General features: G+C 31.4%; 2 protein-coding genes across 4 annotated transcripts; both read right to left on the bottom strand.

Annotated features, from left to right (window-relative positions):
• Nucleotides 1–6,237: 6,237 nt before the first annotated feature.
• On the bottom strand, nt 6,238–8,275 carry LOC121257932 (glutathione S-transferase U17-like). Its single transcript, XM_041159214.1, has 2 exons — nt 7,827–8,275; nt 6,238–6,777 (listed from the first exon to the last, which is right to left on the bottom strand). The coding sequence occupies exons 1-2, from the start codon at nt 8,151–8,153 to the stop codon at nt 6,403–6,405; spliced, it is 702 nt and encodes a 233-aa protein (XP_041015148.1). The 5' UTR covers nt 8,154–8,275; the 3' UTR covers nt 6,238–6,402.
• Nucleotides 8,276–12,909: 4,634 nt separating this feature from the next.
• Nucleotides 12,910–17,243, bottom strand: LOC121258084 (hydroxyproline O-galactosyltransferase GALT6-like). 3 transcript variants are annotated; one of them, XM_041159435.1, is made up of 7 exons: nt 16,101–17,243; nt 15,173–15,405; nt 14,806–15,096; nt 14,574–14,702; nt 14,313–14,486; nt 13,382–13,489; nt 12,910–13,231 (listed from the first exon to the last, which is right to left on the bottom strand). In XM_041159435.1, exons 1-7 carry the CDS (start codon nt 16,918–16,920, stop codon nt 13,022–13,024), a joined length of 1,965 nt encoding a protein of 654 aa, XP_041015369.1. In that variant the 5' UTR covers nt 16,921–17,243; the 3' UTR covers nt 12,910–13,021. The 3 variants fall into 3 exon arrangements, with proteins under 3 accessions (XP_041015369.1, XP_041015370.1, XP_041015371.1); XM_041159437.1 differs by having other exon boundaries at nt 13,089–13,231; nt 13,382–13,574; XM_041159436.1 differs by lacking the exon at nt 13,382–13,489.
• Nucleotides 17,244–26,695: the final 9,452 nt, after the last annotated feature.

Here is a 26,695-nt window from a genome sequence, read left to right as displayed (position 1 = left end):
GGTCTATCAAACTTTCGTCCACATAGGTCATAGCCCCCTTATGCGTCTATGTGACGTACGATTTGAGAAAATACGGAAAATGAAGATGTGACTACAATTTTTCCACTTTCATAATTTCGGTCCGGTCTCGTAAATCTAGTATCAACCCCACGGAAGTACATTGAATAAAATATATGTCATTCATTATCAATGTATGGCTCTACAGTCGAACTTTCTAGATGAGCCTTATTCCCCACAGATCACTTAAGTTTTTCTAAAAATTGTTAAATAGGATACATCCATCTATACTGAACCGACCCAGCGAGTAAAGCCTCATGAGGTAGGTGCATAGCCAAATGAACCATTACATCAAAGAATGAAGGTGATTACAACTCTCAGATTTGCACAATATCACTGTGATGTCAGCTTCCATTTTTACTAATGCATCAACTTTCAAAGTTCCACTGCAAATGTCCTCGAAAAATCTCCCTAATTCTGTCATAGCTGTACGAATATATCGAGTAAGCTTTCCACGCACACCAACCGACAACAAATGTTGAAAAAATACATGACAGTCGTGACTTTTAAAATCAGTTATCTTTCAATCATGAGTTCGCACACATCTTGACATGTTCGAAGCATAACCGTTGGGTAATTTGATTGTAATGAAACAGTCACAAAATTTCTTTTTCTCATCATTTGAAAGTGTATACCATCCAAGGGGCATATAAGTCGACGACTCATTATCTTGCAAATGTAATTCCAGCCTTATTTCCAACTCCTTTAAATCTTTACGAGAGTTAACTATATCTTTTGTCTTTCCTAATATTGACATCAGAGTGCCCAATATATTCTCACATATATTTTTTCAATGTGCATAACATCTAGATTGTGGTGCAGTGTCAAGGTAGACCAGTATGACAACTTAAAGAAAATGCTTTTTGTTTTGTCCAATTCAACTCCATTGTTTGTTGTTTCGTCTTTCGAGGCGCTCTTGTATCATTTCTAAATCTGTTTTCTAAAACATCTACAACTACGCGATAATAATTCATATTATTTGAATTTGGAAATTTTATGCAATTTATTCATACTATTTGAGCTCAAAATTAATAGGTATTTCAATGTATTTTTATTTATTTTTTGATAAAAAATACTTCAATGTATTTAATTAGGGCATTTTATGCAAATAATTGTGCATTCTTTATAGGTAATTGGTTTGTTAGTTTATATTATTTAAGTGACATGACCACCATGAATAAAGGCATGAATAAAATTTTTTCCTAAGATTATACTTTGAATGAAACCTATATATATTTTCAAATACCAGCCTCCATCATTCTTCTTGCGCTTATATTCCAAAGAACCATACGAGTGAATGTAATCAAGTGAATGTCGAGACTTATAATGTATGTCCGGAATTTCAATTAGTTAAAACCTGTCCAAAATTAATAACATACAATTGCATGCAGAAATCTGTCCACGACCATGCATGGAGAAGCCCAAAGTCTGTCAAGTTTTCATAAAATCCCAAAATTTGTACATATAATTAACCCAAATCTTTCCAAAAGCAGAACATACAAATACAAATTACATTAATCCTAATTTTCACAAATAGTTAATAAAGCTTACCTCAAATTTGTGCAATCCAATAAATAATATGAATCACCAATACCTACATGTACATAAATCTTTATGGGAAAAATCATAAATAAAATCCAATAAACAACTATATATAAATTCGAAAAAAAAACCACAAAAAAAAAATTATTTACCTCAACTACAAAGCAACTCCTCTCTTTTTAGAACCTCTCCTCTCAATATGTGGTTGCTGCCCTCTCTCTCTTTGCAGTACTCCACGACCGAATGAAGGAAATGAGGAGCAATTTGAAAGTATAGGTTTTCAAGTCTGTAATGTACCCGTTCAAATGCGAAAATTCACAATGGCGCCTAAATTCTGCGGGTTTTAATTTAGCCTTTAACAGTTCGAACAAACATCACAAGAGTTTGAATGAGCAATTAAGAATATTCGCTGGCATATTCCTTTAATGAAGACAGACAAGGAATTCACTATTGATTTCGTATGCCACATATCCGTTCGAAAGGATGAATATTCTATTCGAATGGATGTATATTCTATGGATTTGGTGCCAAGTTTCCCTCCAAACACATCCTACTATAAAATTTCGATTGAACAAAGTCTGATGCACTACACTAACTATTTGAACAATATACTAGTCCGTTCGAACAAGAACTCTATCCGTTTGAACATATATATTATACTATATAATATATAATACTAATATAATGTATATATATTATATATAGTATATATATAAATACTATATAAATACTATCTTATACTTAGTGTATATACTAACACTATACAAATACTATATTATATATATAATTCATATTAGTAATATATGTATACTATATAATATTATATACTATATAATATTCGTACTAGTATTATATGTACAATATAAATATTACCCCGTTCGAACTACAATCTTGTTTGTTCGAACGTAGTTAATGCATACGACATCTGTTCGAATGCTCTATTTTCAGTTCGAATGAAATTGTTCAAAACAAATAGATAGTTCGACTATCGAACGGCAGAAACTCCTCACAAAAACCCAATTTGAACTCAGCGATTTGTTGCTCGCCGTCGCAACCACCAACTCCACCGTTGAAAGCCCTATCTTCTAAGAGGTATAACCTTGATCCCCTACTGCTAAGTAATTTTTTTGAACTTACGAATGAGTTCTGTGAAAGGGGTCGGATTTTTGAATCAATCCGACCCCATTTTGGTGTTTTCCAGCTGCCGCACATGGCTCTTAATCAATAGAAATGATGGGCTTCACTTCTTAATCATTTCTACGGATTTAAACCAAGGATTCTCAAGATTCATGTGGTTTTAACGTTCATCACTGAGTTGACTCAACCATAGCAGTTTGGCAAGTTTGCTTTCGAATGGTTTCAACTCCGTTTGAACACTTAATTGCCAAACTGTAATTGTAGTGTTCGCATATGATAGTACCTGTTCGGACGGATATAATTTCTGTTTGAACTTATATGTCCTTTTGGCCAAACAGTCAAGATTTAGTACTATTGGGCCAAAATATTTTCGTTCGAACTTATGATTTTGGTTTGAATGTATAATTTTCTTGTTCGAATGAGACTCTATACCGTTCGAACAGATGTGTTTTTAGTTCAAACATAGTGGTTAGCCTTCAAATTTTAATTATGGTTAGTTCAAATAGAATATTTTCTGTTCGAACGGATTGTTTCTATTCAATTCAAACATATTTCTTTAATATAATATAATTACAATTTTATTAATATTTTATTTATAGTCGTTGTGGTTTTATGATCAACAGTGAACTAATGGCAACTAGAGGAAGAAAACATGGGAGAGAAGCCGGCCAAGCTAGGAGAGAAGCTAATGCTCAGCCGTGGAGGCCGATACTAGTCAAGCAAGAGCTCATTCTAGATGACTTCCGCGATATTGCGTGGAATATCGCGGGATGGCGAGAGCATATACTCCATCATCACCAATCGAGGATGGTCACCGATCTATCAGCAGAGGGGTGTTGCCTATCTGGACATGGTCGGTGAGTTCTACCATACCATGGATGAGATGGAGGCTAATGCGAAGACCTTCATCTTTACCGTTCGGAGAGTGAGTATTACTATCTCACCCTCTGTTATTTCTGATTTTATTGGTATCCCGCGCGTGATTGGCGCATACCTTGCACCGCCTGCGCCGAATGTAGGGACAGATGGTAAGGGTGATAGTGAGGATGATGATCCAGCAGATGTTGGTCTCATTGACGATGATGTTCGTTAGATGATGCCAGACGCTTTGGCTCCTCCATATGATAGCAGCAAGGTCATTTGGCAGGTAGACTGTACAACATTTTTTAGAATGCTAAATGTAATTATTTCCACTAACGTCGATCCGAAGAAACACAAGACAGATTTTGGCATCGAGCGAACTAGATTTATGTTATGAATAGCTCGAAAGAGCCGATTGATCTACCATTATATTTCTTCCTCCACATTCGATCTGAGTCACGCTATTCTAATGGATGCAGTCAACCATTTACACTGATGATCTCTAACCTCCTAGTCCGATTGGCGGTTAATATGCAAATGACTGAGAGGAGGCAGGCACATATCGGGCCCCTTAAAAGATGACATTTAGCAGGAGCGAGGGCCCCTTGCAGAAAACTCAAGCTAATATTCCAGTAGCACAAGATAATGGCATGACGAGTGATACAACTTCTACTCCTACCGGTGTTCAGAGACAGCCTGCTAGGACTACTTTGGATGAGGTATAATCTTTGCTTGAGGAGCATCACTGACTTTTGATCAAGGAGATCGTTGAGCCCATCATGGAGAAACTTCAGGAGATGGAGGGACGCATATATTCCTTACATGAGGATTTTGACCTACTTACTAGATAGATAGTTTTAGTTTTTATTTCACTTTTCATATTGTATCGAACATTATATTTTTGGAATGTAATTAGTGTATGATTTTTATTTTTGGTGTTTGCTTGCTTGTTTATTGTCAAAAATATTTTTTCTTATTTTAGTAAAGTAATATTTATTTAATCAAAAATCTTATTTAACATAAAAGAACTCATTAAAATATTTTAAAATTAATTACATAAAATTAATTTATAAATATGAAATATCTTAATTCACCATAAATAATATATCTATATTTTTTTATATTTTATAAATGATAACTAATAAACTAAAAAAATATTTATTTTAAGGTATTTTGGATGCCTTTCAATAAATTATTATAATTAAACAATCACGTTCAAACACTTATTTAAGCATTTGATTTAAGTTCATACCGTTTGAACTAAATAATTCCGTTTGAACACTATTGAAACAAATTCCTGCCAATTTTTTTTTTATAATTTTCCACCAAACAAGTCATTCGAATGAATAAATATGGTATTCAAATTAGTTCAAACGAATTTTTTTTGCATTCAAACTGTCTTGCAACCATCCTGCTAGATTTCTCCACCAAAAGACTCATGTTCGAACATAAAATTTCAGTTCGAACAGTTTTGAACTTCTTCAGGAAAAATTATATGTACTTTCCCGCTAGGATTATTATTCGAATAGAGACTAAACCATTCATACAGACGTTAACTCTCTGTTTGAACATATGTTTTCCCATTCGAGCGTATTTCTATTTTTGAGACAATATATTTCGTCTCAGAAGATTTAGTTCCTTTAAGAACCTCATCTATATTTTGAAACGAAATTTAAATTTTATCCCAAATAAGTACTTTTAGGGATGAAATTAAATTCGTCTCTGATAAATTTTGTCTCTAAAAATTAAATTTGTTGTAGTGTGATAATGAGCCATTTTAACCCAATAGACATTGAGATTTAAATATCTTCATGAAACTTGAAGCTATAGAACTTTGAATCATCTTTTTAATTCTACCAAGATCAACTTCATACCATATTTGGATCAAGTATAACTGATTTACTTCGACAAAGTTAATAATTTCTTGAAGTCTAGATCGAAACTTGCCATCTTTATAATTTCAACCGTAGACATATTTATAATTGAATTGAATTAAATTTTATCACAAGAATTTTAGATGAACGAATTTATTTGGGTCTTTGACTGGAAGATGAATAGTGACGTTGGTGGCTTGTGTGCCTGAAATTGAGACACGGCTGCAAAAAACAGTTGTTGACATTTGAGCCACTCGTTTCTGCGCACTTAATTTAGTTTGTTTCATTGTTTCCTATTAAATGGCCGCTGACTCATGATTCTGTGGGTGAATATATGATAGACATGAATGTTTGATCCCATCAAAATAAATTTATAAAGGATGTAATGTATTAGATTAGATTGATTGAGAGTGTTTTTTTATCCAAATGAGTCTAATTTTTTTAATTTTATTTTTCTTACTATACAGTTTATTTTATCGTGCAATATTAGAGATGTTTAGATTTAAAGAATACTATGATCGTCGGAAGTCATTTAGGTCTCGTTTGTTTTCAGAAAATATCTCATCTCATCTCATATCATCTCATCATTATAATTTTTTCAAATCTCCATACAAAATAAAATAAACAATTTAACTTTTTTAAATTTCAAGACAAAAATAATATTAAAAAATATATTCTAACAATATTTTATTCAACTTTTTAACTTTAATCTCAACTCATCTCATCTCATCTCTGAAAACAATCGAGTCCTTAAACACCATTGATATATAAGCAAGTCAAATTTATTATTCACCACTCTTTTCAGGTACCATATGGACGTACAAAAGTTTCGTCTCCTAGCAAAAGATCAGACATGATAAACTGATGCCATCCAATGATCAGCTACCATAAAGTTCAAGACGAAACCTAGCTAGTTGTCCACACAAACTAACTAATTTTTGCCTAGAGGAGCTCCTTTCATTTTCACCAAAATCTTAGCAAACTCGACGAGCTTCTCGGTATCAGGAATAATACCCTTAACAGCACCATCCGCGCAGAAGCTCTCCGCCCATTGCACCAGTCCAGGAGTCTTTGCCTCGTCGAGCAGCTTCACCCCGCCCATCTTCTCTATAGCCCTCAGCCAACCCAACATCGATCCGAAAGCGATATCAAGGAACCCAATTCGATCTCCTCCAAAGAAAGCCTTCCCTTTGCTGCTCTTCTGAAATGCTTCCTCCAACAGCACAAGTCCTTCAGTCACTTGTTCTACTATTGCAGCCTTTTCCTCTCCTTGTGCAGTGTTAATGAGTTTCATGGACGGGAAAATCTGCACACTCATTAATTAGATATTTCTTAATGCATGGTTCAGAATATATTGAAGTGTTGTACAGACAAAATCATGTATGTGAACACAAGTTAATTTCCGCCTATATGGTTGCAAATACAAATCTCAGTTTCTATAGGGTAATCCTACATGAAATTATCAGTAGGGATCATCAAGAGAGAAGTACCCTAGCTTATAAAGATCTGTTATTAAATGATATTACTTGTTAAAAACATTCGACCCGATTGGTACAAGATTGTTTAAATTTGAATATGTTTGAGTTTATTATTTTTAATTTTACATAGAAAATATCTTAAACATGACTTAAAAAGATAAGAGACTATCATTCTCTTACTATTGTATATATACATGACAATATAACATATATATATATATATATATATACATACACACACAAAGATAGCTGTAAAGTGGGACGTACAAGAATAAAAAACTTGTTTGCTAAAATTTGTAAATAAAGTTATAAATATAAAATAAATAATTTATTTTATCAAAACTTAGACTCACTCAAGAAATAAATAAATGGGTGCTTCTACTCAGCCCATGTTTTTGCCTCAAAGTTATCACTAGTGTAAATTGATTTTTTTTTTTTTTTTGTCCTTTTCAGTATTTTTTAAGCATCCTTCATCATTAAAAACAAAAATATCACAACTTCACTGATATTCATTTCCCAAAAAATTAAAAAAAAATTTACTCGAACCGTAATTTAAGGGACAAAAACATGGAGAAGTATCATTTTCCTAAATAAAATTCAATAATAAGTTCGAATTTAATTTAAAAATCTCACTACTATTCACAACCTATTTCATTATCATTCACAACTCATCTCAACTCATCTTCAAAATCAAACGAGACGTAGCCAAACAAAACTCGGCAAGCCACTGCAAACTGATCTCGACAGCTTGTTTACACTTCATAGTTATTTTCACCCATTTTTTAATGTATAACTTTATACAAATTATGCATGCAACACTGAGGCATGGTCGAGCAACAACTGAACTAAAATTAACAAAAGAAAATTAACCTCGTACCTTATCATCAACATAAGCAGCCCAAAATCGTTCAATAGCACGGTCGTAGGGATCAGAAGGGAGGAAGGAAGGACCAGAGCTCCAGACCTCGTCAATGTACTGAACAATGATCAGAGACTCAGAGATGGGTTTCCCGCCATGGATGAGAACTGGGATTTTTTTGTAGACAGGGTTTGATTGGAGAAGAAGCTGGCTCTTAGAACCAAGTGTCTCTTCAAGAAACTCATACTTAACAGATTTGATGTTCAGTGCAATACGAACCCTTATCACGAATGGGCTCGGCCATGCACCCAGAACCTTGACATCAGTACTGCTGCTGTTCGCCATGAGCTCTCAAAAATTATGGCAGTCACAAACTTTGGAAGATGCAGTGTGTGAACAATGAATACTGACTCCGATTAATGACGGAAGTACTGGCTCTCAAAAAAGTTGGGCCGGCAATTGCGGAGAAATTTGGTGTGCAGTATTAATCATTCACACTTTATATAACAGTAAAATATTATTAATTTAATAATTTTTTATTTAATTTATTTTTATTATATTTTATAGTTCTACTAATTAAATGTTAATAATAATTATATTTTAATTAAATTAATATTAAAAAAATCATATTTTAAAAGTCATTTAATACTAATAATAAAAAATATTTGATTAAACTCATATAAATTTCTATTTAAAATTCTTAATTACAATCCAAATAGTAGTTTTACTTAGAGTGAAAAATTAATATTTTAATATTTATGAAAAACTAATATTTTAATATTTCTTTGGAGTGATAAATTAATATTTAATGTTTAGTAAATCAATTGTAATTTTTCATATTTGGTCAACTACTATAGCAAAAAATCTAAATTATTTTAGATTTGTCTAATTTAATATAAAATATTTTTTATATCAATTATGTAAATTTTAATCTACCTTCTTATTTGATTAAGTCAATGAAATGCTATTAGAAAGGGTTTCATTTTTGCTAAATTACAAGATGTGAAAATATTTTAGAGTGAGAGTTATTTTAAAAAAAATGAATTGTATCAATTTATAAATATTTTTGTTTTGTGGATATCATTTGTGTATATTATTTTAAAAAATGTTATTTTGTTAATTCCGCTTGCATTGTTATTTTGATACCTTATATTTTTTAATTTTTTTAATTTTTTATTTAATAGTTAAAGAATTAATTATTAATATTTTTTTTTATTTAAAAAAAAAAAAAAAAAAAAAAACCAATTTGACAAGCGGTCACTTCGATTATTTTCTTGGGACATTAAGGAGGAAGAATAGGGGTCGGTGGCTTCTGTCAGTGGCTTGTGTGGCTGAAACTGAAAACACAAAGGCTAAAAATAGCAGCTGAAATTGGAGCCACTCATCTGCACACCATTTTTCTATCGTCTCGTGTGAAAAGGCAGCGGAGTTATGACTTCTGTGTTCTGTCAGTGTCCGAGTAAGTGCTGTTCGTAGTCTGGCCGAACAAGTCAATTTCTTAGTAATATTTCAAAAACAAATTAATTATATGAAGGACTACCTTTTGATCTTTGTCCCGATTCAATTATTTTAATTCATTTTATTTTATTATTATAATTTTTTTAAATTTTTATATAAAATATAATAAATAATTTAACTTTTTTAAATTAATTTTTCTAAATTTTAAAATAATAATAATATTATTAAAAATTAATATTCTAACAATTTTTTTTAACTTTTAACTTTTATCTTTTATCTAAAACCATCTTATCTCAAAATCTAAACTAACACTTAAAATCTTCCCTTTATGCATAATATATATATATATATATATATATATATATATATATATTTATTGGATATAACTAATAAGAGCATTCTTATTGGCTTGGTCAAATGAGGAGATTGGCTAAAATTTACATAATTGATGTCAAAAACATCACACATTGAATTGGACAAATCTAAAACAATTTAGACTTTTACTACAGTAGTTGGCCAAATATAGAGAACTACAATTGATTCATCAAACATTAAAATACTAATTTTTCACTCCAAACAAACATTAAAATATTAGTTTCTCACTCCAAATAAAAATACTATTTGGTTTGTAATTAAGAAATTTAGATATAATTTTAAATGAATTTAATCAAATAATTTTTGTTATTAGTATTAAATGACTTTTAAAAATATGATTTTTTAATATTAATTTAATTAGAATATAATTATTATTAATATTTAATTGGTAGAAATACAAAATGTGATAAAAATAAATTAAATAAAAAAATTATTAAATTAATAATATTTTATTTGTATATAGAGAATGAATAGATAATCTGATGTGGGATTGAATTTAAATAGAATAGATAAATATAAAAAATGTGATATTGACTAAATTTTAAAAATAAATTTGGTCAAGACAATAAAGATGTTCTAAGTGCTATTGCTGTAAAATTTTTATATAAATTTAAAAATTAATATAATTTTATATGATATATTTGTCGGGTATATATATATATATATATATATATATACAGGAGATTAGAAAAAATTAACTGGCGAATATAGATAGTTTGACGTGAGACTCGCGTGACAGAGGGCGATTAGAAAATAAAGTTACATCAAAGATGTAACGCATCGTTTGTATTTGAAGATAAAGTTAACTAGTCGTATTCCTCTAATATCGAGATCAATCTATAGATATAAATCATTGTCGACATGGAAACTCAGCTCATCATGTCCCGACAAGATATTGATTTAGAGTGGGCTACTCTGCCGCCCCAAGTCCAGCGTTAATTTTTTTTTTCTTTTTTTTTTTTTATATTTTTTAAATATATTTCAATATTTTTAAAAAATAAAAAAATATATCAATATATATAAAAAATATTTTCTTAATTACTAAATTAAAAAAAAAAAATTACCAAACAATCAAAATGAGCTGTCAAGTTGGGACAGCATCCTAACCTTTTCTATTGATCTACAAAGACAAGCTACATACCCGCTAGACTCAACCCAAAAAAAAAAAAAAAAACAACCCGCTAGACGGACACTATCAACGAATCAATTGTGCTCTAGAAGGTAATCTACCAAACTGAGCCTAAGAATTGTGCCACTGAAGGAGTTTTGGCATAATAAAACACCTCAATCTTATTAATAATCTACCAAGTCAGTACTAGAAATTCATTCATTAATAGAAAAAACTACTCTCTCTCTCAAGTTGTACCATTCAATTTGACCACTTGATAAATTTTTTTTTTTTTCTTAGTGATTTTAAGTGTATTGGAATTTTTTTTTTTTTTAAAAATATTTAAATATATTAAAAAATATAAAAATAAAAATAAAAAAATAAGTCAAAAAGTAACAAACGGTCAACTTGAGCGGGTTACTTTCTAGCTTTAGTTATTAGGAAATGTTAACTCCTTAATTTCTAGCTTTTTCTTCGTGGATTGGATCTCACTTGATTGTATACAGCTCCATTATATGTGCTCCGGGTTGAAGTTTTGCTTTCCTTTTTGGTAGCAAGTTATTAGGACACACCGCAGGCATAGCCGAAAATTGCATCAATACATATATTATATATAATTTATAATCTGACGTTCTATGTTAAGTCAATTCAATATGTGATTTTACTTTTATAAAGTTCAACTAAACTATTTTTCTTCTTTATATTGGTAAAAGGGGAAATGTGTTTAAAAAAAAACAGAGTTATGAATGTTTTTGTCATGAATTTCTTCGGCCGATTTTAAATTTTCCCTTGTTTAAATGTTATTTCCAAAATCTTTTGGGGCCAGGGCTTCTTGGATTCATCCTGGGTTGTAGTTGAGAATCTTGAGTGTGTTGATGAGCTGGGCTTGGTGTTGCTGCATCATTGTGACTGATTTTTGCGATTTATGGAGCAATGTAATCATCAAATATCGTCGTAGATATAAGATTTATTATTACTACTTTTTATTATTGCAGTAGTAAAGCTCAAAATCACGTTTGGCACATTGAAAAGTAGTGCTGAGAAACTTAAAAAGGGAAAAGAAAAAAGAAAAAAAGCTTCTCTAATGCTTCATTATTGATCAGATTGTATCTGGATCCTGATCAACACGTCTTGAGATGATGATGATGTTGATGGATGATTAATGTAACTGGTAGGAGAAGCACTCAAAGAAAATTAAAATCATAGTTCTAACCTTCAAAGTGGTAACTCAGTTGGTACGAGGTGATATTTTATGGCTTCGAGGTCAGGAGTTTGAGTTAGGACATAAGTTGAAATCACTTATGGTAGTAAAGTCTGACCTTTGGGCCATGGGATGAGCTTTGGATCAACTGGATACTTTGGGAGTGTTGTGGTGACGGGTTCACCCTTGGGATGGTAGGCTCAAACTGGATATTCCATAGCGGGAAGGGGCTCCTATGGTCATGCCCAATGAGGATTGTTATGCTGGTCGCCTCTGCCTGCCCTTTTACTTAAAAAAAAAATACAAAGAAAAAGAAATCATAGCTCTAATGTGGGTAGAAGAGGCTGCAAAGTTTTGATTTAATCCAAGGTTTCTTTTCATTATTGATACTTTCAATAGAAAATTATTAATAGCGATAAAAACTAAAATTCTGCTATTTATAAGTTGATGTGTAAATACATCATTTACAGTATTTACACATCAATAGTGTCTTTGGTGCGCCAATAAACAATCTTTGTTTTTTTCATGAATTCATGAGTTAAGATCAAATTGCACTTGCAAATAATTTTTGTGAAGAAAACACAACCTAACACTATATATAACAACCTAAACAGTATTACATGCTTGACGATCTTGAATTCTCTGCATGTTTTTTAAGAAAAACTGTAATCATTTATTTATCAAAAAAACTTACGTTCATAACCAAATACATTTTAGAATGTCTTCATATTTTATAACAACCTAAACAATTTTTTTAAATTGTTGTAGATTGTCTTGGAATTTGCCAAACAAAAGTGATTTGAGCCACTGACCCCACATAAAAGTTGTGTAGGTGATTGGGATTTACACAACGTAAAAGTAGAGTCTAACTATGTGATGTTATGCTGTTCATCTTAAATTGTTTTTCAAACTACTATAGCACCTGTTGTGTGACGTATTTTAAATAGCTGCAATTTAAGTGATTGACACGAATATCTACATTTAACCCCGAGTTCGAGTATTTACACGAAGTATGCTAAAACTGCAAAATTTGTATGGCGAACACTATCTATCTTTCATATCGTTTCATTGTCATCTCATGTTGCAGCACTTGGCTTTTCCTTGGGATTGCAATTTGTCCCACAAGCATGTCATTTGTCTTGGAGATTGGTAATGTGCAGTGTAATAATCTTCAATGCACCCGAACTGGCAGAAGTTCAAGCTGTGCAGATACTGCACTGGTCTTGAACTGTTAAATTGCTCCACCCACATTCCCACGCTCACATCTTCCATCTTGAATAACTGCAATATGAGGACGTCCATCTAATCATTCATGCCAAAAACTGCCAAATCACATCACGTGTGCGTGTGCGTGCATACATACATACATACAATATACATACAATACACAGAGAAAGAGAGATTGAAATGCAGAAGAACATAGCAACATACTCTTAAGTTTTGCTTTTCAAACTCAGATATGATGAACTGTGATATGTCAGATGACAAAATGTAACCCGGACCATTTGCATAAGGCGGATAATCTTCCTCTGGCCATTCCTGGAGCTCCCAAGAAAAGGGCATTAATTATAATGGTGGGAGATATGAACAACATATCAAAGCCACACATAAGATAACCAGCAAACTGAAAAAGAGCATAAAAAATAAAATTTGTAAAGAAGTCTTTAACGTCTTGATTTTCAGCTCAGCCAAAAGGAATGTGATAATGGAGTTGGTCACCATCTTTTTATGCCCCCAACATCAAACATTTTAGAAAGGAATTCTTCATGCTATAGATCTATCTTTTAATATTGGTCGCAACACTTTTGGGTGACAGAATAATTTAAACACATTGTAGCTGAGGCAATCACTCATTTAGCCAGAGGTGGAACCAGAAAATCCACCCCTGCATTTAGCTATGAACTAGAAATTCCAAAGCAATGTCCAATATGTTAATTAATCATGCGGAGCGAGATAACTGTACAAAGGAGAATGTTTGGGTGTCTAATACCTATAACCCAGTAGTAGGGCTCATTTTCAAAAGTAAAACTAGTATTTACACCTAATGATTGCAACAAAATGCATTGTCGCTGAACATGTGGAAGAGAACTATATCATCCCAATGCAGAACATTGACAATCATGTCATGAAGCAAATGAAATTTCAAATCAATTAGGCATGGCGTAACACCACATTCATTAAATTACCTGCAAACAAATACTAACTGTAAAGTATTAAAAGGGAAAATAAGAAATAAAAACCAATAAGCACTGCTCTCAGTCAGGAAAAGAAACTGTTAAAAGAGAGATATTTAAGCGGCCAAACAATAATAAAAACAGAGCCAATGATCTTTCTACGGATTGGAGGAGGGGACGTGTCATACCTCATATGTCACAGCCCATTTGCCATGACGGAGGGGCTTGTGGTGGTAGTTCATATTTCCAATATAAAGGCTTCTACCTTTGTCAACTTTTCTCACTTCCTTGATCACGGCAGTCACCCTAACAAATGTATCATCATCACACTTCATGATATACTTGGCAGCCACCGTGCGAACCTGCAAAGTCACATAAATTAACAATATTTAATTTCTAGAAAGAAAGACAAGTGAACAGCCAACTTTGGGTCTTCTCCCCCAACTCACCCCATATTCGCAGATTGCTATAGTCTTCAACACAACAAGATCATAATTATCCATGTAAGGAACTATAACAATATCACCAAAATACTCTGCTTCTTTCTTTAGCTCCAGACTTACTTCCTTTCTTCCATGCTGCCAAAATATAAATCGAAAAGCTCCGACAAATATCCAACATAAAGCTTATGCAAAAACCTTTTCTCATTAAAGAAAATAGGCCTCTGGCATCTGCCCTTACCAGTGCTACAAAAAACCGAGCCACAACATGTGAAGATTTAATTAACTTATGCTGCAGCCAAGATTTTCTCACAGCCATTCGCTCAGAAAAATGGTTTCCAGCAGAAAGAATGCCAATGAAAAGCTCAACATGACCATTTGGAATAGGTGGGGCTTTCCATTTAGTAAACATCTCAAGGTGCATCTGCAGTCCAAAGCTTGGATGCGATGTGGGTAGGGAAGCAGCATACAAGGAATACACATCAATATCCCCATTGACAGTAAGTCCCGTGGCATCTTCAAGCACAAATCCCTATGAAAATTACAATAACATTTTAAAGATGTCCTGCACTCATTTCTATATGAGAAGATATCACAAGGGTACTCACAGTGCGATAAGGAAAAGAAGTGACATGCCTCCCATCTACATTGACATGGTAACCTTCCAAGCCTGCACTCAGTGTTAGAACAAATAATTTGCCTTCAGCAAAAGGGTACGGCCAATCTATAGACACCTTCTTTGTCCGCCCAATCAGCCTGCTCAACCACCACGTTACCTTCGATTCTTCTGAGTGATCATTATCATCGCGAATCCACTTTTCACATTTCACCTGTCCATCAACTTCGTAAAATTAAAAGAATCAGCAAAGTAAACAACGTTATTCTTAACAGAGGTTTGCCTTGTTTGGATTGAGAGAGCATCTCAACTCATCTCATTTTCTCTAATCTAATCATTACAACTTTCCCAAACTCCCACACAAAATACAGTAAACAATTCAACTTTTTCAAATCTCAAAACAAAAATAATATTCTAACAATATTTTATTCAACGTTCATCTCATCTCATCTCATCTCATCTCAACTCACCATCCATACCTCCCATTAAACCAAAGTGAACCAAGTAAATCTGTAGAATTTTTAATCAAAGCGGTTTGGAAATTATCCACATCTTGAAATTCAACAGAAGAAAGCGAGTGGTGTTAAACAGAATCACACTGTAGCGTAAGATGGCAACACCGAGAATCAAGTTTCCACATTCCGGTATAAAAAATTATTTCAGGAATTTGGATTATCGAAAAGTTTGTATATTCTGAAAACCGAAAATATCACTTTCTACATCAAGATAGACATCATTAACAAATAAAAGCTCGAGACCATCACGCAAAGAGCATTGTGCCTCGCCGCCCCTGTCTACCTACTACATTTCGTTCACTGAACTCGTTCTAGTAGCAATAAACCAATAACAGAAAAAATTTCATCCATTCTTCGAAGTTAAAATGATCACCAAAAACAGAACGGATTGAAATCACCACATACCTGTTTCGTCATCCGCCCTAGACTTCCACCCCTCGCACCTCAGCGCCGAGCCCCACTGCATCCTATAACACGTGTTCTGCTCGATCACCGGCTTCCCACTCCAATCCCCTTTCAACCTTGGGTTGAAATGCAGAATCCTAGGTGGATCCTCGCCGTCCACGGTCTTCAGCCCCTGCAACTCCATCATAAACTGCGAAACCATCACCGGCTCGTCCCCTTCCTTCAACAACGATATCTTTGGATCGTACTCCGGATGGGCCCACCGCGGAGTCCCCACCACTGTGATGTGGGACCACAGCGTTAGCCCGCAAGGGAGCACCAGTACCCGGTTCTGGCCCTGGAACTCGTTCCCGGATAGCAAAATGGAATGCGAGCACGACTCCGACCGGTTCTCGAGCTGAGTTTTCGCATTAAGCTCGATCTTCCCGGAATCTAGATCGTCCCAGAGTTTCTTTCCCACCACCCAGGCTCGCTTCGCCTCCTTGTGAAGCTCAGAGAACTCGTCCTTTCCGGCAATACTATCGAATCGACTGTCGTTGAAGACCAAGCCCGAGACTTTCCTGAACTGGCGCATTCGCTGTTTCGGCAGGGAGTCCTCGCCTGACAATTCCTCTCCGCTTTCCAGTGGCACGAGCCCAGGCAACGTATCCTCGAGAAACCCGAATGCCCCGTTGTCCGAGTCCGACCGGAACCCGGTCCGGAAAACCAGGGGGATTTCGAAGCTCATGAAGAGTAGGTAAAGCAACACCACGCCCATCAAAAGTTGAAGCAGTCTGAGTCGACTCGGAGACGCCAAAGTCTCGAGCTTTGCTCGCTTCATTGTCTCTCAAACCCTCCCTCCCTCCCTCCCTCAAAAATGTCCTGCTCTTTTCCAGGACAAAAGAGAAAAGAAAAAGAAGAAAAAACTAGAAAGGCTAAACGAATGAATGAGCTATGGCGGTGGTTTTCAGCTAATACTGAACTTTCTTCCTTGTCTGCTAAATCAAATCCTAACCCTAGAAACAGAAACGACGGAATTAGAAAAGAGGGATGGATACAAGTAATAAAGTTAGCACCGAAAAGAGCTAGTTTTTGGGAAATGTAAAGAAATTTGAAAATTCTCTTCCATAATTCAGACATCGACCATTACTGTCCCATCATCTTTATTATGAAAAAATTTAATTATAAGGGATTTTATATCTATTCAATATAATTAATTAAAAAATAAATTTTATTAAAAACAGTATTAATTTAAATTTAAAATATTAATATATAAATTAATAGGACAGGCCGCAGGTGGTCGTGGACTACACGTGGCCCATTATCAACCTTGTCAACATACTTTTCAATGTTTTCATTGCCTTCCACTATATGTTAGGATTTGTTTAATGCTAAAGGAATTTAGATTTTCCTTTAAAAATTGTGTGGGTTAAGAGCGTCAAATGAAAAGGACAGGAGTCTCTGTTCTCTGGTTTGATGGTAGATTTTTTTGTTTTTTTTGGCAGTTTGATGGTAGGTTGGCTGGTTGGTCGTGTATTTATTCTTAATTTAGAAATGTCCTTTTCCTTTCTCTTTTTCTTCAAATTTAAATTGAATTATACTCCTCATCATTTCACGCTAAATATTATATATATTTTAATTATTTCTTTATTTTTATTAAAAAAATTAAATTATTTTATTTATCATCTATATATCATATATTTAAAACAAAAAATCAAAAGAAGTGTGATATGTTGACTGTGAAATGCTAAATAGAATTACTCATTTAAATATTGGTGTTTTTTTTTTTTAATCTTTTGCAATGTGCACCACCTTATTTTTTTATAGAATATTTTCTATAAAAAAATTAAATCATTGAGTAAAATCTTTATGATATGCTTTTTTAAATGTTATTATATATATATATATGTTATAGAAATTGTGGCAAATGATTAAATGGGATTGTTTTTTAATAAAGAGTTTAAGAATTTGATAAAAACTTATCAAGATTTTTAAAGCTCTTAGGAAGCAATTGAAGTGTTAATTGTTCTTTTATTCTCTTCTATTTAAAAGAAAATAAATTAAATTAAAAATATAAAGAAATTAAAAGATACGTTGGCATTTATTTTAGTGGGAACTGATTTGTTGAATTAAATAATTATCAGGTGTTCCACCATATCGAAAGATATGACATATGGTGGGAGAGTGTGTGGCTTTGCCATGGGTAATGTTGTATAAAATACTATTATTTTCGGGTTTATTTTTGGATAATTATTTTAAAAAGTTTAAAATTAACAAACAATAACTCGTCATAATGGAATGTGAATAAGATGACTGTGCAATAAATAGAATTTTTCATCCACTAATATTTTTAATTTATAAATATGTCAACAAGTTAATTGTCAAGAAAACAAATGTTTTTTGGTGTTTGGTTGTCACATGAGAATATTTTCCTGAAAATGTTTTTTTTTTCTTTGATATGTATAATTCTTTTATGTAAATGTAAATTTTTATATTATAGATATAATAGTAATGCGTCAAATTTTAGTTCTACAATCAGTTTTTTATTTTTTTATGTATTAAATAGGATTAAATACAAAATTAATCTATGTAATTTGTCTTAAAGTCAAATTGTTCTTTTTGCATTTTAATTAAACCTTTACTCTACTTGATCTTAAGATAATCTAGTTAGTCATTTTACTAGATATTAAACTATTAACTTTGTGGATGTGGCAAGTCACATACATCTCACTTGTCATAAAATAAAATAAAAACCTTACAACTATATATAAAAATTCAAAACTTAAAAAATTCTAAAAATAGAAACAAATTAAAAATAAAAAAAATTCAAAAAAAAAATTATACCTTTAAAAAATTAAGAATATATAAGATTAAAAACATTTTCAAAATAAAAAAAAAATTTCAAGGAAGATCAGAGGGGAAAAGAATACAAGAGAAATGAATGCGTTTTGATAATAAGTTGAGATGAGATGAATTGAAATGAAAGTTAAAAGTAAATAAAATATTATTTTTTAATATTATTATTATTTTAAGATTTGAAAAAATATTTCAGCAAATTAGTAGTTTTACAAGACAACAAATGCTTTTCTCGCATGAGAATATTTTCCTCAAAAAGCTTTTTGTATTTTGGTGCGAATAATCTTTTATGTAAATATAAATTTTTTATGTGATAGATGTAGTAGTATTCATGCTCTTCTTTGTGTATTTTAATTGAACTTTTTTTTTATTCTTTGTGCTTTTAAGATTGATCTAGTTATGGCTTGTTTAGATAGTGAGATGAGATGATATAGTTTTATATGAGTTAAATAAAATATTATTAGAATATTATTTTTTAATATTATTATTATTTTTATATTTAAAAAATTAAATTGTTTATTATATTTTGTATGAAAATTATACCTTTAATATTATTATTTGTATGAAATAAGTTGAGAGTGTTTCTGTATCTAAACGGGCCTTAGTCAATCTCAAGAGTTGAATAAAACGGTAAGGATTTTGGTTTTAATAGTATGCTCCATCCAAATTTAAAGTTTGAATCCTCTCGAATGCAAGCAATTGTTAAGGATTGTTGAGTTTAGAGAATTTTCCCTTGAATTACTGATCAATGTGCCTATTAAAAAAGATTAAGCTAGTTAGTCATTCTGTTTAAAATTAACAATTAATTATGTTAATATGAGAAGCCACAAAAACTTAAAGTTAAAAGTTGTTAAAAAAAAAAACTTAAAAGCGAAAGGAAAAAAAAAAAAAAAGAAGAAAAGTACAGAATGTCAATAAATATTATAACTGTAAAATATTAAAAATATATAAGATTGAAAACAATTTTTTTATAAGTAAATATAAGATTGAAAACAATTAAAAACCAAAATGAAAAAAGAAAGGGAGAGTAGAAAGATAAAGGGGAGGAGGAAAGGCGTACGAGAGACAGGAAATCGAGGAGAGAGAATAGCAAAGTGTTATTTGATATTTGAGAATTATCGAGCAAGATTGAAAACCGGTTCCCATAATTTTTGAGCTGAAATCGATTTCCTGGAAAGAAGTTTGAGCTTTCCATCGAGGTCTCGTTTGGATTCTCGTTTGGATTGTAAAAATATTTTATCTAATTTTATTTTATATTATTTTATTATTATAATTTTTTTATATTTTTATATAAAATATAATAAATAATTTAATTTTTTTAAATTTTAAAATAATAATAATATTATTATTAAAAAATAATATTTTAACAATATTTTATTCAACTTTTATTTAAAATCATCTCATCTCATCTCACCTTACTATTCAAACCACTCTTGAAATCCTATTTTGTTGAGGGGATGTTTGGATATAATTCATATTTATCTTATCTCATTTTGTCTCATCTCATTTTATTTTATTTCTAAATATCACTCAATCATAGACACTTTTAAACAAATCATTAGAATTTTTTCAAATTAATAATTACAATTTTTTCAAATTAATCATTACAATTTTTCTAAATAAAAAATAATTCAACTTTTTTAAATTTCAAAATAAAAATTATATTCTAATAATATTTTAATTTTATACTATTTTTTATTCAACTTATTTTCTCTCCTTTTCTAAAATCTAAAAAATATTTAATTAAAATCAACTCATTATTATTTACAAACTATCTTACTACTTTTCCAAACACATCCAAATACCTGAAAACTGCAAAAACCATTTTCAAAAGGTGTCCGTTAGTTGGCAGCTTAGTTCTTACGGTTGAGCATGACCGCTAGTTTATTATTAATTTTTTTAAAAATAATTTTTATAAATTTAAAAAAATACAAATTCATTAGTAGTAAATTTTTTAAATATTAAAAAAATAAAATACACTAAGAAATTAAGAATACTTTGAGTGGTATACTAAAGAAAGTTAACTAGCATTTTTCTTTTCAAAAATAGTTTTACCGCAAAATAAACGTACTATAGCTACAAAAGAATGAGTGCAGCTCCTATGTCATCCCAACTTGATAGAGGTCATACTGCTTAATGTAAAAAGTTTTTTTTTTTACATTTTTTTAACATATTTAAAAATATTTAAAAAATAAAAAAAATATATCAATATATTTAAAATTACTTTCTTAACTATTAAATAAAAAATAAAAAAAATTAACCAACAATCAAATAAAAGTGTCAAAACAAGTAGACATAGTAATATTTCTCTAAAAGAATAGCATGAGCTTCATTGGCCATACGAAACCATTATAGTTCCCGCTGCTTGGTTTGGGCCTAATGTTCGGTAAGCTTCATGTGGGTTGTCCAATTTAAATTGACCGAGTACTGCTAGAGCCACAGCTGGTAGCTACCGTTGCTCTTACATGTATTTTTTTTAAGTTATTTTTTATAAAAAAAAATTTTTATATTTTTTAATATTTTAAAACAATAAAATAAATTTAGAACATTATTAAAAAATACTTCCTTAATCATAAAATAAAAAAAAATATTAAAAAATACCTCCTTAATCAAGAAGTAAAAATCTATATAAAAAAAAACTAAAAAAAATACATAAAAAAACACATGCTAGAGCGGTAGCTACCAGCGGTGGCTCTAACATTATTTCATTGGAGCAATGTTACACATCCTTTTCAACCTCCACAAACCTCATTTTTAAAAATTTTTTTAATTTTTTTTTGAGTTTATTCTTTTTAAACTAATTCATTTTTTCTATTCATTATTCATATATTAAATATTTGATAAAAGAAAAAAAATTAAAGAAAGTGTGGCGTGCGGAAGTTGTGTAAATAGTAAAAAATTGTGTAGATTTTTTCTTAGGTCATTAGAGGGAAACATGACTCGCGAATGAGTAATCACTCACTACTCTTTTATACTTATTTTACAATTCATTTTTTAATAGCTAATGAAATTATGACACTCCATTAAAAATAAATTATAATATTACAAAACTATCCTCCATTTCATGTAGAGTTGTAAACTAGTTATAAGATTATCATTTTCCATATTAAAATTAAAATTAGCACATTTCTCTCAGCTAAAAAAGAAAGTCAGAAGAAATATTTTATTTAAAGGATTGCTAGAGATACAAAAAAATTCCACAAACTGTGCCAATGTGCCAGCTAGTCTTCTATTATTATTATTATTATTTTATTTCCCCCCTCCCCTCCCCTCCCCTCTCCCTTGCCAAAACCCTCGAGTCCAACACTATCGCAACCCTCACCGATGTCACCCCTCATAGGTAGGTACGCAATCTCTCTCTCTTTCTCTCTCTAGGTTTTGGGAGAAGAACGGATGTCATAGTGTCATAGTGTCACATGTCAGTTTGTGACATCTCTTTGTGAGATATTTTTATGTCTTTAGTGTTTTAAGACTAGTATGACAGACTTCTATATTAATAGTGTGTTTGGTGTATTAATAAACATGTTTGCAAATGAATTTCTTTTATAGAAATTATATTGTCACATTCAATGCAAATACAATTAGTCATAAGGATGCCAATGAGCAAGTAGTTCCATGATCATTTTAATCCATTCAAGGATAGAATTAACAACAAAAATGATAGGGTTGGGCGACCAAAGATCTCTTGGAGCTCCTTCAAAGCATTAATGAAGCGGGCCAAAATTGTATTACATCTAGGGGTGATAAACGGTCTAGACTGAGACTGAGACCGGTCGGTCTCGATCCACGTTTTAGAGGACCAAAAAGTTTCAGTCCGGTTCACAATCTAAGGTTTTTCCAGACCGGACCGAATGAAAAATAAAAATAAAAAATATTATATATATTATTTATATAATAATTATACAATTAACAATATAAAATTTTAAATATATTATTAACACTTGTTAATATTCTATGAATTAACTAATATATAATATCAATTAGTTAATTATATAGTAATTATATAAATTAATAATATAATTTTCATCTAATTTATTATTATTGAACATATAAAAATAAATAATATAGTAATAATAAAATCTATTAACTTAAATTTTTAGAATAAGTAGTAGTTCCACAACGTGCATCCTTGCTAAAAGTGGAGTTTTATTATATTGAGTCATTTATTATTTTTTTCTTAGTCTAAGGGCTCGTTTGTTTTCAGAGATGAGATGAGATGAGATGAGATGAGATTAAAGTTAAAAAGTTGAATAAAATATTGTTAGAATATATTTTTTAATATTATTTTTGTTTTAGGATTTGAAAAAGTTGAATTGTTTATTTTATTTTGTGTGGAGATTTAAAAAAGTTGTAATGATGAAATAAGATGAGATGAAATGAGATGTTTTCTGAAAACAAACGAGGCCTTAGTGTTTTGTCCTATTAGGAGTCTTGGAAATCACATCTTTAATTAGATTGGTAAAATCGAATAGCATAGGTAAATGAATTTTGTTAGATTCGTTTATAGAGCTTTGTTATAATTTAATTTTAAAGTTTAAGTTTTTCTATTTATTTTTTATATAAGCCTATATAAAGGCAAGTATATGGTCATAATTATTAAGTAGTCGATTATTCTTATTCAAATTGCATAACGACAATACTCTGCGAGAGATTAATTTCCCTAACCCCCGTAATTTTGGAGTAATTGTTTTAAAATTCTGGAAGAGAAGATTCATTTTTGTGAAACATGATCTTTAATTCATGATATTAGATCTCATCATGTAGCATCAATCTGTGTCAGAGCCAACAATTCACACCAACTTCATTAGTAGGCATTAGAGCTTGGTTAATATGATGTTACAAGCCAAAATGAAAAAAACTAGAGCTGGCTCGTTTGATACAACATATGAAACACATGCGCGCAAGAGATGTTAAGTTTTAACGTAGCATATGGAGGCTCTAACTGATTGTTTGGACACTTTGGCGGCGATATTGCGGCATCAACATCGTCAGAATACACCTTACCAAAGAAGATAAAACTTGGGATTCTACCCCGTCCTAGCTACAATGTCTAATTTGAGAAGAAGTACGAAGATTCTTTCGTGGATTAGTGTAATGCCTCGGTCTCATATGGGTATGAGAGTTACTTTTTCCCTTAAAATCATATCTCAACATATAAATATAAGCTCCAAATTTTCAATTACACATAGATTTCAATGTTTTAAACCACCTATTCTAAAATAATTAACTAAAAAAATTTGAAAGTCTTAATATAAATGTAAACCTTTCAACATACCATGTCATCAGAACACGACAAATTTATTGAATAACATTCTCAATATCAATGGCTTTCTAATTTTGTGCTTATCTACTATATTTAAATAATTTCGCTCATACTCTCCAATCTTGATTCTTAACTGAAATAATCAAATCATTTGAAAAATATTGTGAAGATAAGGGGTGAGTTATCAACAACTCAGTAAGCAGAAAACATATACTAGTATGTTAACATGAGTATTTACAGAGTTCAGAATGCAGAGCAAAACATTTATTTTTAGAATGCAGAATCAAAACATATCGACAAAATATCAGAGTGAAACTTTGAAAAATATCCTTGTTCAAAAGTCTTTTGGCATATCATAATCTGAGACATTATTTTTATATCATATTAGAGCATCACATCAGAACAGAGACCATATTTAACCCCCGTAGTAGGATTTTATACCACCATTATATCTATGACAAAGCTGTATCCACTAATATACCCGTGGCAGGGTCTTAACAGAACATAACAGAAACAGAATCAGATACCAAATTAGAAAGTTATGCCAAAAGTTTTTCAGATGCCACATCATATAAAAAAGGAGTAATGAACATATTTAGATCATTTTAGATATTCAAAAACAGATTCAGAACATCTTCCCATCATATGCACAAATTTTCAAATTTTATACTCACTCTTTTTGCACAGTTCAAAAACAGAATGTTAAGAATTTGCTCATATCTATACCATTCATGACAAAAAACTACTTTCATACAGATTTCATGAGTAATGCAGAACAAATAATCGAGGTTATTTCAAATTTCTTTTTATAACAAAACATGCATATTTTCCAAAATCATCATCTGTTCATTTCTTTTATGCAAAATCTAGAATAGAAACTAATGTTTTAAATACCGTTTTGGTGGTAGTTTCGGTTAAGGTACTGAAATGAAATATTTCGGTACCGATACTGTTTTAGCTACCGTTTCAAAATAACATTAATGTAAGTCTTAAAAAGTTAAAACACATATTTATAAAACTCAATAATACTTATAAGTTCTAATTCAACTATTTAAAAAAATAATTACTCATCTTCATCACGAAAATAGAAGTAGGGACTTGATTTTCAGTCCTCGAGAAAAGTAGATTAAAAGAAGTTAAGAAAATAGTCTTCAAATGTGAGAATTGGAGTGAAAATTATCAAAAAGTCAGAGTTTTAACATTAATTACAAAAAAAAATAATAATTTCGACCGGTACATCGAAAACTGACTGGTATTGACCGAAACGCACCGATATGACCAGTATTTGACCCGGTATGAAACACATACATTTTCTGTACTAATCATTACCTCGATATGATAAATATCGGTTGCACCGATCGGTACGGTATGAAATTGAAAGTCTTGATAGGAATCCCGCTTACCTGGACTTTGGATTATCAATCATCACCTATAAAATAGTCATCACATACCTTTCATAAATTTTCAATTGAGCACGCACTTCATAATTAACACTTGAGATATTAAAAATCTATATTTCTCTAATGTCTAAGATTCTCAAAATCTTAAAATATCATCTCTTTCCAATTTCATCGATATCCACTTAACATTTCCGGCTAATATATTAAACTCAAAATTATTTCTGTAAAATAACAAGTAAAACCTAAGCTCATCTAAAATGCATCTCCGCTTAATATTCACTTACCACCGTTCCCACTCAATCACAAGTCTAGCATTAAACCCAACTTAAGATACATGTCCAATTTTAAAATAAGTCCAGCCCCAGTCAGTTGTAAATAATGCTACACCTACGGCTTACCTATTAAGGGTAATAATGTAAAAACATTTAAAAGGGTTCTTGAGAGGCTTTATGGATAGGAAAAGCCTTAAAGTCGGTCGGGTGTTAGTTTTCCTTTTACACCTACCAATAAAAAACAAGCACGTAGTAAACTTGTAGAAATTACGGTGAGGTATGCATCCAGGTAAACTCCCCTCTCATTTAAAGGCAATGAAATCAGATAGAAATGCAGACAATACCTTCACAAATCTCTCGTCGATGGCCACAGTCTCTTGGACCTTGAAGAGAGCAACAATCGGAGGAGGGAGGGAGAGAAAACGCAGCAAGGTTCTTGGTTGCAGGTCACGATTTTGAGCTGAAATGAATTTCTAGAGGGAGAGAAAGGGAGCGACGGAGGGAGAGAGAGAGGGGGGAAAGATCTGAAATAAAAAATAAAAAAAATCTGTGCGCGAGTTTAGGCTATCTGAAGTTGTATTTCCTATGTATCAACTTGTGACTTGTTGGTATAAAATGCAATTACACACCCGACCGGCCAGAAGTTGCAATCGGATGGATAATCACATGACCAAAGTGCTTGATGGCATTTTTTTTTTTTTTTTTTTGTAAATAACTTTAAATGCAAGTTGTGCGCAAAAGCCACTTTTTAGTTTGTAAGGGATAAATATTCGCCGGAGAGACCCAGGGGCTGTGCGTTGGAGACTCACCAAGAAGGAGGGAGTG

This window comes from Juglans microcarpa x Juglans regia, chromosome 3S (assembly GCF_004785595.1).
Source record: "Juglans microcarpa x Juglans regia isolate MS1-56 chromosome 3S, Jm3101_v1.0, whole genome shotgun sequence".
NCBI classification, from domain to species: Eukaryota; Viridiplantae; Streptophyta; class Magnoliopsida; order Fagales; family Juglandaceae; genus Juglans; species Juglans microcarpa x Juglans regia.
The sequence above is the reverse complement of the archived record's forward strand: the minus strand, read 5'-3'. Positions and strand labels throughout refer to the sequence as shown.

What these genes read in the sequence shown, in the direction of transcription:
- LOC121257932 (XM_041159214.1), bottom strand. Translation starts at nt 8,153, where the DNA reads ATGGCGAACAGCAGCAGTACTGATGTCAAGGTTCTGGGTGCATGGCCG. An exon ending in CTGCTTATGTTGATGATAAG is followed by an intron (nt 6,778 to 7,826) that starts GTACGAGGTTAA and finishes ATGAGTGTGCAG; the next exon opens with ATTTTCCCGTCCATGAAACT.
- LOC121258084 (XM_041159435.1), bottom strand. Translation starts at nt 16,920, where the DNA reads ATGAAGCGAGCAAAGCTCGAGACTTTGGCGTCTCCGAGTCGACTCAGA. An exon ending in TAGGGCGGATGACGAAACAG is followed by an intron (nt 15,406 to 16,100) that starts GTATGTGGTGAT and finishes AATTTTACGAAG; the next exon opens with TTGATGGACAGGTGAAATGT. An exon ending in CTTCTTTTCCTTATCGCACT is followed by an intron (nt 15,097 to 15,172) that starts GTGAGTACCCTT and finishes TAATTTTCATAG; the next exon opens with GGATTTGTGCTTGAAGATGC.